Source organism: Pangasianodon hypophthalmus, chromosome 17 (genome assembly GCF_027358585.1).
Source record: "Pangasianodon hypophthalmus isolate fPanHyp1 chromosome 17, fPanHyp1.pri, whole genome shotgun sequence".
Classification (NCBI taxonomy): domain Eukaryota; kingdom Metazoa; phylum Chordata; class Actinopteri; order Siluriformes; family Pangasiidae; genus Pangasianodon; species Pangasianodon hypophthalmus.
In genome coordinates, this window is record NC_069726.1 from 11672013 (window position 1) to 11685553 (window position 13541).

The window sequence follows — 13541 nt, forward strand, 5'->3', positions numbered from 1 at the left end:
TTGTAGCAGTTATGTATTTATTGTAAACTACAAGAAATTATGAACATGGTTTCATAATAGGTTTTGCAAAAGTTTATTTTTCTTTTTGCATTTGCCTGTGTTGGAAGTCTATGTTCAAACTGTGGGGATTTTTATCCTTATTTTGCATCCTATTGCTCTCTTGTTGTTGCAGAATGAACACTCTTGCAATATTCATTGCCTTGTTCCCAACTATCAGATATGTTGAAATTTTTATGTAATCACTTCAAAGCATTAGGGAAATAAAAAACTGTATTACCGAGGTTCAAACTAAGTTGTAGGGACATTGCAGGCATTCATGATGATTACAGTGTAATTAGTAATGAATATTTCATTAGGTTTATATTTGTCCTTCTGAAACTCTGAAACTAGGGAGGCAGTTTGAACCAAATACAGTGTTTTTGTCACTAACTGCTTACAAAATGTTTTAAACTCCTCTTGTAACTTCATAACTTCCTCAAAGCAACCGCCATTACACAATACCATCTGCAGCCCAGAAACGCACCACTGCTCACACAAGCATCAACATACCGCTGCGCACATCCACACACACAACTGTACACGAGGTGATTTTTGATGTTGTGTGTGTTGCTGTCTAATGGCAGCTGTATTACATATAGTAAGCAGCTTGGTGGTTGGTCGAGTTGTTCAGGTTCAGTATGGTGTAGGACTTCTGAATCAGAATTGTTTTTATTTGTAAGCAGAATATCTATGTATGAAATGTCTCTCTCCCTCCCTGTCTGCTGTATTACTCCATTGTTTCCCCAACTCTCTGCCCACAACCCTGACAAATACTCACTGTAGAATTATCACATCTGCATCCTGCCTGTAACGGGTCTTTCTATCTTTCTGTCTGTCTCTCTTTTCCATTTCAGGCATAAGAATTTTAGTACATTTTATAGTACATAGTACAGGGTAGTACAATATAATATACACTATACCTTATGACAATGAACTAGACTTGTGTACAGTGTGATTATTATGATTACTTTATGGTAACTACCATAATTTTGCCGTGATACTTCACGGTATAGTTGATTTTTTTATTAATCAACTATACCATGTTACTCTCCCTTTTTTCCTTTGCCAATTTTGCTTTCTCAATTTCCTCCCCTTGTTCTTCTTCTTGACCTTTACAACATCTACTTCTTCGCTTTTATGCAGTTTAATAACCTTCCATAACTTTTTACCTAACAAACATTTTAAAGTGTGTTAAGCAGTCAGATCTCAGATCATATTTAGGTATTTTGACTTTTTAAAGCCAAAATACCTAACCAGGATATTTTCATTATATCCCAGTTTCCCAATCCAATCATTTGGCTATTATGTTTGCCACATCTATACATTTTGGAAATATTGTGGATAACTACTGAGAAAACTGTAGCAGAGAGTGAAACTGTACCATCTAATAGACAGTCACACTATCGGGGACGGCCTTTCTCGAGGACACTCTACTGTACCTAAGTGACAATCTAAGTGAACTTAGGTTTTGCTCTGTCTCTTAAAGTAACCAAACGCATGGTTTACAGGATACCAACATTGTTTCAGACCTTCTTATCTCCCCTCTCCCAAATATCCTGTTTCTTCGAGCTGCGTCGGCCAGAACCAATAGAAAGCTCTTCCTGCTATTGGTTGACTTCACTTCCAGCGTTAGCACAATCTCATCCGCTCCAAACACTGCTCAGTGGAACCTCAACTTACCACACTCATCGACAGAAAAAAAAAAAACCTCACACACATTGCAACTGAAATTCCTTTTTAAAAACAGGACTATATAGTCCTGTGCTACAATGGCGAGTACTATCAAGGTAAGTTTTAAAATTATATGACTATAAAAAAAATGACATTTTTAAAATCGCTTTTGTTGTTCAAAGAACAGATTTGAGCGGGAGGGGGTAACACCCTTCTTGCCATGGCAGTGCAACAAGATTTCCTTTTTGTTGCTTCGTAAATTTCCTTTTTCCTATTCTGACTGTCCGCACACTTTAGAAAAACCGTCAGCATAATGACAAAAGCGCAGTAACCACAATGTATACTGAAAACTCATTTCCAGACGGATCAACACTTAAAAAAATGCAATTTCTCTGTTAAATTTTTTAATGCATTCATGTTAATGATCATTTAAACTCTGACTGAGGTTGTTTATTTTTATGATGCTAATATTGTTTTAATTGAAATCACCCCCTTTATTATTACCCTCCTTATATACTTGAATAATTATCAAAGAATTTTATTACTGTGTAATTCATATGTATGTACAGATTGTTACTTGTTAATTACCTATATTATATCTATGTACTTAAGTTTAAGCAGTCGCTGTAGAAATAGTAATTACATATGTGTAATAAGAAAGCAATGGCATGTTGTATTATTTAAGAAGAATTTAATGTAACTTTTTAGTAGTTACCAACCCCAAAATACTGTCCCCAATACTGTGTACTTAGCATAAAGCTACATCAATACTGACCACTCAAAATATTGTGTTGAACTCTGTTTACCATATAGTCAGGTTGTGCACTTGAAGTTGACTGCACAGCAGCTGGAGACTTACACACTGTATTCGCGCTATCATTCACAGTATTAATGTACCTATGTGGCATAGCTTTTTTCCTGTTGAGGCGAATATGAGCCCCAAATTTGGGGAAAGTCATTAGCGATCCAGTTAATTGCAAAAGATGCAGAATCGATATTACACCTTTCTTGTCACAGATATGTAATTATTAACTCATTACACAGAAGTATAAAACAGGTCCTTAAATGGATAATTTGTACTGCCATACGAAATAGACTGTCCTAAAAACCTAATTAATTTAGTACATAACGCATGACACCTCCTAATGGCATAGTCATGTAATGGGGAATGTTAGTGGAGGTATATGTTTTAGAGCTGCAGAATATGAAGAAGAAGTGTTTGTAGAGCCGAGAGCGTGTTTAATGTTTTGGGCAACTGTGCTGGACTAATTGTTCAGGCAGAAGTGAGTAGGTACGGTGTTCTCTGTAATGTCTTACGCAATTACTTTTCTGGTAAACTCATCAGGAGACATTGCTTGCTGCCTCACTCATAACAGTCTCTACACTAGATAGTCGGGGTTTTAAAATATAGTTACAGGTTATCACATGAATATCATCAGTACAATCTCTTTCTTAATACATTGGATACTGCAACATGTTTATTGTGAGCTCAAGACACAATGGTAATACTTTGGCTTGGTTTAGTTGCAAATATTATTACTATTGGTCTGCAGTGAAGAGCTAGATCATACATATACATACATATATATAAAATTTCAAAGTGAGACAATTTTTTTATCTTTGAAAAATCTTTGTATGAATATATCTAACTATTCTGTTGCCATATTATTTGCTTCATTTAAAAATTTGGTGATGCCATATATTACATTCAGTGCACACAGTGCAAACTTGTATCACTTCTTAACAACTAACACCTGATATTGACTTATTTCTTAGTTCTGCATTATGCTATAATGCTCTCATTGCTTTTATTAAATAAAAACAAACCGACATCTACGTTACTTTGACATCTATTAATGTAGAATTATATTAGTTTTTGATGAATATGGATTCCATACAATTCCTAGCAGAGCGCTAAGACACTTTTTTGACCCTACTGTAAACTGCAAGTGGAAATCTTTGGAATATGCAATAATTCATGGTTCACTCTAAAATATTCTGCTGACATAGAGTTTTACTGCAGTTTTTCCCCTATATGACAAGTGCTGTGAAGTTTCGCTGATGCTTTAGTAATGGTTACTGTTTAAATATTTGTAGGACAAGATGATGAAGCAAAAGAAAAGGGATTTAATTTACTTGGTTATAGTAAAATTTTCCAAGATTTTCCATTTTGGAATTATTGCATGATGTTTGGTGTGATCAAGTGATGATGGTTAAGCTGCATGTGACCACTGTTCATGCAGTAGATGATGAATACAACACACCAAACTGAGCTTTTGGGTAAAATCAGCATCATTCTAGCTATTTAGCACATTAAATTACATAATACATTTCACTCAACCTTTTTTAGTGTTTTAGGTTTTAGTGTCTCTGTCTTACCTCTCTTTATCTCTGCTGATGAAGTGAGCGTCAGGAAGTCAGTGTGGGAAAGAAAGGAGGAAGATGAGTGAGACAATGAGGATTATGAGGGGAGTGAGGTGTTAGGGAAGTTAAATGTGAGGGAAAGTAGTTGAAAGAGTGAGTTACTGAGGGAAAGAAAAGTGAGACAGAGTCAGTGATTGGGGAGAAGAGGAGGTGTACCAGAGAGAGAAAGTGAGTGAAGGACAGTGTGTAAGAGTTTGAGGGATTTGGATGAGTGAGTGAGTAAGAATGAAGAATGAGTGAGTGCATGAGAAATAATGGTAAGTGAGTGAGTGAGTTAATGTATGAGCAAGTGAGAAAAATTGAGTGAGTGAGTGAGTGAGTGAGACTGATAAGTGAGTAAGTAGGAAAGAATGAAGAGTGAGTGGCTGAGTGAGTGAGTGAGTGAGTGAGAAAGAATGAGTGAGTGAGTGAGTGAGTGAGTGAGCGGAAAAGAATGAAGATTGAGTGGTTGAGTGAGTGAGTGAGTGAGTGGAAAAGAATGAAGAATGAGTGAGTGAGTGAGAAAGAATGATGAGCGAATAACTGATTGAGTGAATAAGTGAGAGAGTAAGTGGGAAGGAATGATAAGTGAGTGAGAGAGTGAGTGAGTGAAAGTGTGAATAAATGAGTGAGTGAATGACAAAGAATGAAGAGTGAGTGGGTGAGTGCAAGACTGAGGGAGAGGCTATGAAAACAACAGTGTCTGTGAGCTGCTGATTTGGGGAAATGTAAGGGCACAGGCGCTTTGCTGACCTTTTTTAGAGGTTAATGGCCTCCTAAGCCTATGGTGTTAATGACAGTGCGTCACGCACCTCCACCTCTCTCTCTCTCTCTCTCTCTCTCTCTCTCTCTCTATTTCTCTCTATTTCTGTCTCTCTCTCTGTCTGCCTCTCTCGCTCTCTGTCTCTCTATCCATGGCCATATCACAATTAGAATGTGGATGGATAGGCTTTTCCTCTTTTCCATTATCCTCTCTATCTGGAGCTCTGATGCAGGAAGGGCCAGCAGAATACTTCCTGACTGCTGCTGCTTTCAGCATTAAAGAGCTTCCAGGCTCACTGCGATTAGAAAGCAAATCTGCCACCTAAAATCATCACTTTGTGATTATCCTAGTGAACACAATTATATGAGCACTGGCTTGAGATCAGAGCTGCCATGTGTGGATAAAATATACAGGACTAAGACCTGGAACTAAATGTCTTAGCTTTATAGTGGGTTAGTGATTCCCTTAAAAAATACCCAGAAGTTATAAGTCTCAACATTTTTCAGCCTTGCTCATTTTTTTATTCACTTACTAAAAGATGAGCTGTTGCATTGGTGATGAACTGATGAGATGTTGATGTGATTATGTTAAAGGAGTCATGCTGTGTCCATCCAAGGAAATTTCATGGTGTTGATTAAGGCAAAATCATGTGTAGATTTGATAGATTGGATGGAAGAGGGAAACTAAGCTGTGCTCTGCTTTCTAGCGCTTTAACTGACATTAAAAGACTAAAAACTGTGCCAATCTAAAACCTAAAACCTGACTCTAAAACCTTCTGCTGATTGGTGAAATGGCTGACAGTAGAACGGTTGAAAAAACGTTAGCTTTCCAGTGTTTTATAGTTGTTGATTATGAGCACTAAAATCGGATGCTTTGGAATCTAAGTAGGTGAAAACAAATGCTGTTTTCATTTTCAATCTGGCAAAATGTCTGCTGTTTTCCATAGACTTTCTGAGCAGTTTAGAGCTCTCTGCACTTTGCGCTGCGATTTTATCTGCTCATAACCATCCTACTACAGTTGGGACAGGCTTTATGGTTGTTTCCAGTAGTGGCTGCCCTGATGAGTTGTTCCATAAGATAAAAAACAGAGGAAGTGTGAGGCTGGATGTAGGGCATTGAGTGAGTGTGTGTGTATTTGGTGTTTGTTAAGTGTGTAGTAACAGCGCCAGTGGGAAATGGGTGGGTGTGGTTTTTGTGAGTGCAACTTGATGCCTCTTTTCGCTCCAGCCCAACACTGCAGTAATGACCTTTGCATCTGAGCCGTGAACCGAGAACTGTTAGGTCGCTCTTTAATCTGGTTCCCAACAGGGTGTCTGTTTCCTCTCACTGATCACAGACCTGCTTGAATTAAAGCACAGACATGATGCCAGGGCTTGAGAAGCTTTCATTTTGGAGAATTCATGTTATGTCCGTAGTATGACTGTAAAAGTGATGGAGTAACACACTGCATTTACTCTCACATTTACTTATATAAGTAAATAAGTTTTACTTGAAAGAGTAGTTGAGTATTATTGAATAGTGCCAATGACTGTTTATATGAGTGATATGATATGATATGATATGAGTGGACGTTGTAACAGGGTCAAAATTGAAGCCCTCTAGTGGCTGGCCGCAATACAATTTTTAACCCCGCCCATTCCCATGTTCATGAATGGGCGAAAATGGAACTTTCATTGTAAGTCTTCGCAAATTATTTTCAGGAATAGTGTTCTGTCATTTTTACAAGTTCAGCTGACTGTGATATTTCCCCCTATGTTTTTTCTTTTGATAAATGTGTTTTGCTGGTAAATAAAAGTGCAGGGTTGCTGCGTTGATTGACGGTTTTGGACATGACAGTCAAGCCTCATGAACACACATGCACCTGAATCTCTTGACAGTTCTGTAGCGAAGCCATATCCTGTTCTGCTGTAAACTGTTCTAACACACGTTGAGCTGGGAGTTCTCTGCAGTTTTTCCAGTATGTTGCTCATTTTGATGTCTAAGCTAGCTTGTTGTACTGATATTATAACTAGTAATCCAAGCTTGAGTAAATGAGGAGATGAGATAAACCAAGGCAGCTAACATTAGCTGAATTTCATAATAATTTATTGACTGCATGACCTTAGTTAACGCTCAAAATATCTTGATAAGGTTAGCCAGTCACTCCTTTTCAGATGGACTCCACTGACAACACAAGCAGAGCACTTCTCCATTCAGATGGGTAGCAAGTGTCAGAGCTACATGAAAATGATGGAGAGCAGCTCAGTCAGTCATGACTCAAAGTTCTAAAATCTTTTCCTGGCAATGGTAAAATCAATATGCCTGCGAAAATAATACAACTGCAGTTTAGCATTTTACATACAGTATTAATTCATAATGCCGTACTTACTACTTTGAGTTAGCCAACACGCCATTTTAAGTAGCATTTTAGGTAATGAATTGTGCACGTGCACATATGTGTCCATCACTAATATGAAGTGGAGTGACTTGTGGCCAAGTGTGGTGACCCATATTCTGAATTTGTGCTCTGCATTTAACCCATCCAAGTGCACACACACAGTAGTGAACACACACACACCGAGCAGTGGGCAGCCTTTTTTTTTTGCTGCGGAGCCCGGGAAGCAGTTGGGGGTTCGGTGCCTTGCTCAAACCTCAGTCGTGGTATTGAGGGTGGAAGAGAGCGCTGGTCATTCACTCCCCCCACCTACAATCCCTGCCGGACCCGAGACTCGAACCCATAACCTTCAGGTTCACCTTCGGGTTGCAAGTCAGACTCTCTATCCATTAGGCCACGACTGCCCCCAGTGTGTATGGGTGAGAGGTAGGCCCACTGCCTGTCCAGCTGTATTTACTCTGCAGTCTCTGGCTCCAATTTTTTGCAAGATGGCAACTCCCATTTCAAGCCAAAAAAGGCTTCAAAAACATGCAATCAGAGTGAATGGTGCCATGCTGTCCACTCTTATATAGAGAGTCATTGAATAGTACTAAAGGATACATTCCACTCTTACTCAAGTAAATTAGTAAGACAAACATTATAGGATTACATTACTTCATTTTATTCAGCTATGTTGTTTCTGTTACTTTTTTCCCATAGTTCTGTGGATGTTCTGCTCACCAGAGATTCTTGTGTTTATTTGGTTCTCGACTGGCTGCAACACCTTCACAAGAGGCCACACATTCCACAAATCTAACACCAATCTAACATGGTCATATTGTGTACGTACTGTCCAGTTTTGGTGAACCTCAGATTCCTGTTCTTGGCTGGCAGGAGTGTGGTCCTCTGCTGTAGCCCATCTGCCTCAAGGTTTGACATATTGTGCATGCTGAGATGGTTTTCTGCTCAACACAGTTGTAAAGAGTGGTTTATAACTGTCAGCTTGAACCAGTCTGGCCATTGTCCTCTGATTTCTCTCATCTTCAAGGTGTTTCTGCTCTGTGTAAACTCTGGAGACTGTTGTGTATGAAAATCCCACATCAGCGGTTTCTGAAATACTCAAACCATCACTTTCCACCATGCCACAGTCAAAGTCACTGAGATCACTTTGATGTGAACATTAACTGAAGTTCTTGACCTGTATCTGCATGATTTTATGCATTACACTGCTGCTACATGATTGGCTTATTGAATACAGTTGTTTCTATTAAACTGGCTGGTGAGTGTGTGTTATTTATATAAAGAGTAGCATGTTACACTGCAAGGAAAAGGTTCCTAAAGGGTTCTTGGCATCATTAACTGTTCTAGGTTTTAAATGGGTTTTACTTGGAACCTTTTCTGGAAGGCAAGACCTCAGTTGTATTTTTCCTACTGAAGACCCTTTGGATGCTTAAAGAGACCATTTTAAGTGCTCTTTAAGATTGTAGTCTCTGTAGTGAATTCTTTTTAATGCAGTTGGTTACTGGGATAATTGTGTTAGTAACACCACTTACACCACTTCTACTTGAGTATGGTTTTTGACTACTCTACCCACCTCTGGATTGTAGTAATATCACAATAGCAAAGTGCCATTTTTATATATGTACACTATATCTCTCTACTCCCTCTTCTATCTGTAGGAGGCGCTGTCTGTGGTGAGTGAGGACCAATCTCTGTTTGAGTGTGTCTACAGCGTGGCCCAGCAGGCCAAGCCAGACATGACAGCATCAGCAGTGAGTGAGTATGGCCAGAGTAAGCTGAGTCCCCGAGCAACACAGCAGGACTGGCTCACCTCTCCACCTGGCCGTGTCACCATCAAGATGGAGTGCAGCAACGGAGGAGGAGCAGGAACCACAGGAGGAGGAGGAGGTGGAAGAGTGGGTCAGGTGAACGGCTCTAGGTGAGCACCACAGTTGGGTTATATAGTGTTTAATTGACATTTACCACTCTTGTTTTACCAGTGCTAGACTGCATCTGTCATTTTCTTTTGTTGAAAATGAAGTTAACCAAACTGATTTGAAATTTTTTTTTAAAATTTTCCACTCTTTTGGTGGCTGCTGGATTACATTTCTGCTCATTGGGCAAAACATTTCGGGCTGCTTTAGACTTAGCTTGTTGAAGTGTGAGTGAGTGTGTATGCTTGGTTAATAGCAATAAGAGTGAGTCTGCCAGTGTTGCTTGAAACTGATACTTGAGAGGTCTGCTACTGGTGCAGAAATGAAGGGCGGTGTGTGGTAGAGAAATGGCTGTTTGGGTTTCGTGGCCTGAAATTCATCCATCAGGAGCCATTAGAAGCACAGGAGCCAAATTCACACAGTGCTAAATATGAATCCACCAGCACGCACATATACAGACACATAGACACACACTCAGATGCAGTGACACGTCGAGCTACAGCCGGATCCCAAACTCAAAACAGCTGTTTTTATTAAGCCCTCACTTTACCTTATGGACTGCCACATTAGAAATATTTATAACTCATTATATACACACACTAGAGATACAGACGAAAAAGATTTTGAACTGAAGCCATACTGAGCAGAAAAGACAGATTAACACACACTTTCATATAGTAGAGAGAGAGAGAGAGAGAGAGAGAGAGAAAGAGGAATATAATGGAATATGAGCATTTTTTTTGTATGAGTATGAACCAGTATGCTATAAGCACTACAACTTGTATCCATCACAAGTCATCAAATCACACAAGATCAAAAAATAATTTGTTCAAATTATTATTTTTTTAAAGTCATAATTAACATGAGCCATTTCTACATTGCCTGAATATGTATTACATTTTGTATTGAATAATTCTTTTGCAGTGTATCTTTGTGGTTAAGCTAAACTATTATACATTGATGACATTATAAATGGTGATGCAAAATAGATGTACCTATGATCTAATATATTTAGTAATTCTGTGATGGAGGTTTAATGGGTAGATGCCCCTTACTCTGGAGAATCTGTCACTGAGAATATATAATTGCAAAAAGCAATAAAAGTGAGAGACAGAGACATGACAAGGGAATGTGCTGACTCCCCATGACTATTTCAATAGCACCTGTAAATATATGCACCATTTAAATGGTGTTCTGGTCACCATTTTTATGAAAACATCTCACTCTTCTGGTATTCACTACTTTAGGAGTAAAAATTCCCAAGAATTTTCTCTTGGTTATGTTTCTCAATATGGCAGAACACAGAGATGTTTGTTTAGTGGTCAATGCTAAGTGTAATTACAGTGTGATATTAGTTGATGTCAGATTTACAAACACATCTGAGGGAACTGATGGTATTCCTGATTGTTCTGTCTTGTTTGTACGGCCACTTTATTGTGATATTATTGTTTTTAAAATATTTAATGACTACCTGCTAGCTAGCTAAATTGTTCAGTCATTATCTAGTTAATGCTTGGTGTTGTTCATATTTACAAGTTGACTAGCAACAGTGTTCTTATGACTATAAGCATGTCAATATTACAGAGCTGAAGTAAACCTGGGGAACAGATAGGTTTAGTGAAGGTAAACTGGCCTTAACTCCAAACATTTTACCCAAAATGTGATTTTTTTTTACTTGGGGAGCCACCAAAGAATAACTTATGTGTGTAGAAACTGTTTTTTTGTCCTCTTATTCCTGTGTACTTGATCACATCTATTATTCAGCTCTTTATCAAAAAAAGAACAAAACCACCACATGGTGTTATGGCCACTCTTCACAGTCAACAGAAATTCTTGGATGGGTGACACCATGTGATCTTCTGCCCAACCTGCTCAACTCTAAAAAGTGGGAACTGATCCTAGGACATAAAATGCAATATGGTTACCATCCTGCTGTCCAATTGAGAGACATTTTGGAGCTTTTTTGCAACACGGCCTGCCACACAGATTTGAGACTGAGCGGTTTTTCTGATGAAGGGTCTGTCATGCTCAATTAGTTAAACAGTATAGATGTAAATGGGAACAAACTGGTGAGTGTATTCTGAAAAAAAAATGCCTCAGTGGCTCTTGATGGAGTCTGCAGTCACAGGCGTTTATGAGTGTGCAAGTGAAACTGAGGACTCCTTTGGGATTATTAGTATGGCTTTGGTGGAGGACAAGAAGAGAAGGATTTAGGTGGTCGGATATGCTGCAGAATTTTAGTCACTTGGAGAGCAAAAGAATGTGAGTGTACATGTGCTTCTGAGATCTTGTGTATATACATGAAATTTATGCATGTATATACTGATGTGTAGTGTCTATAGTCTGTAATGAGCCGTGTAACATGATTGAAAGCCCACTGTAAGCTACTGTTCCTAAGAAGGCCAATAGGTGGCCAACACATGAACGGGATAGTAAGAAGGGCTGCAGGCTGTTTGTGTCCTTGGCAAGCTGTTCTGAGCCTGATGGGAAATTCCAGCAGTGATCCTGCACATCTGCTGCCTCAGGCTTGGGCCAGACTGCACCTCAAAGATATGCCAATTTATGAATACAAATGTCCTCTCAGAGACAGTGAGACTGCTAAGTGCCAGTCTTATCCTCAGTCAGATGTAACTGTATTTACCTCTATTTTAAATTATTTAGGCACATTATATAGCTAGTCCATGTCATCAATGCCAAATGGTCTCACACTTGCAAATATTTAACAAATTAAACAGCTTAATTTGTATGAAAAGTTGCAGTTGATAAGATAATCACATTAAATTGCTCTTCCAACTTTTTCATAAGATCAGGTTTATAAAATTGGACTGCCCTCCAGTTGGATATCAGGGACTCCAGAAAAATGCATGGCTGACAGCAAGAAGTCTCACCTCTTTTAATATACATGATGCCTCTGAAGTTGTTAAATTTTCAAGCACTATTTGGGATATCTCCTTCCATTCCCAGAATATGACACACCCCTACGTAGTAATCACTCACTGCTTGTTTGTAAGTAAAATGTTTGTAAGTCATTTGCAAACTGGAACCCATGTTTATTCATCAAAAGCTCTAAGCAGCCACATCTCATGCCAAGATCATAAAAATGAAGTGAATGTGGCCACATTTCGGTTGCAAATGCCACAAGTTCGCTGACCAAACAGGAAGTGGTGGCCATGCAGGCGCAAACATTCACTCACAAGATGTTTAGTTCATAATGAAAAGCAGCAGTGGATCCTGGAAGCAGAAAGCCTATAAATTTATTATGTGTAGCTCCTTCAGTCTTCATCTTCTGGCCTTCAGAGCTATACCCCGCAGCAGAGATCAGAGATGATTTACTTCACTTTTATAGACTTCTGTATGTCTGCCTGCTATTCTTTCTATCTGCCTGTAGTACAGATCAAATGCTGAGATTATGTCTGTATTTCACTATATTTTCATTTGTATGTGTGTATGTGTTTGTACAGGAGCTCCCCAGATGACTGCAGTGTGGGGAAAGGAAAGATGGCAAGTGGAGGCGATGGTGCTCCTATGACCTACAGCAGCTACATGGATGACAAACATGCCGTCCCTCCCAATATGACGACCAACGAGCGCAGAGTCATTGTACCTGCAGGTCTCACACATACACACACACACACACACACACACACACACTTGCACGCATTAAACTCTATGACTCTACATATTCCCATTCCTGTCTTCATTTACTTATATTTGTTGAAGTTGTTGGGTGTGTGTGTGTGTGTGTGTGTGTTTGTGTGTTAGGCTTGTCTAGACTTCTTCCTTGGGTCAGAACCCTGAAAGGGTGGGGACCAGTGAACTTTGCCAACAGAGAGAGGTTTTCTTATCAGAGCTCAGAGATTCCCCAACAAACACACACACACACACACACACACCTAGGTCTGTTCATCTGGAGACAGTGTGTGTGTGTGTGTGTGTGTGTGTGTGTCTGTGTATATATATATATATATATATATATATATATATATATATATATATATATATATAAAATTATGACTATAAAATAAATTATAAATTATAATATATATATATATATATATATATATATATATATATATATATATAATAATTTATATATATAATATATAAATATAATTTATTTTATAGTCATAATTTAATTTTCATATCTGAAACATTAATTACCTGACTGCAAATACCGCGTGTGTGTGTGTGTGGGTGCGTGTGTTCATATGCGTGCATATGCCAGGCTTTCGCGTGTGTGCTCATATGCGTGCATGTGCCAGGCTTTCTCAGGTTGAGCAACACCCTCTGTCCCCAAAAGCCCAAATGCAACTTCCTCCTCAGCTAAAGTTGACAGGCACAGTGAGGCAGCATGTTTAGTGCATCCTGTTTTCACTCA

General features: G+C 38.8%; 1 protein-coding gene across 5 annotated transcripts in view; it reads left to right on the forward strand.

The window, feature by feature from the left end:
• erg (ETS transcription factor ERG) overlaps window positions 1-13541 on the forward strand; it is a 46400-nt gene that overhangs the window by 24056 nt on the left and 8803 nt on the right. For 3 of the 5 annotated variants that reach the window (XM_034312527.2, XM_034312524.2, XM_034312529.2), the window contains exons 3-4: window positions 8909-9168; window positions 12625-12773. In XM_034312527.2, the coding sequence (XP_034168418.1) occupies window positions 8909-9168; window positions 12625-12773 (409 nt within the window). Of the gene's footprint in view, window positions 1-1387; window positions 1827-8908; window positions 9169-12624; window positions 12774-13541 lie in introns of those variants that run through there. The other 2 variants (XM_034312528.2, XM_034312525.2) reach the window with 2 other exon arrangements.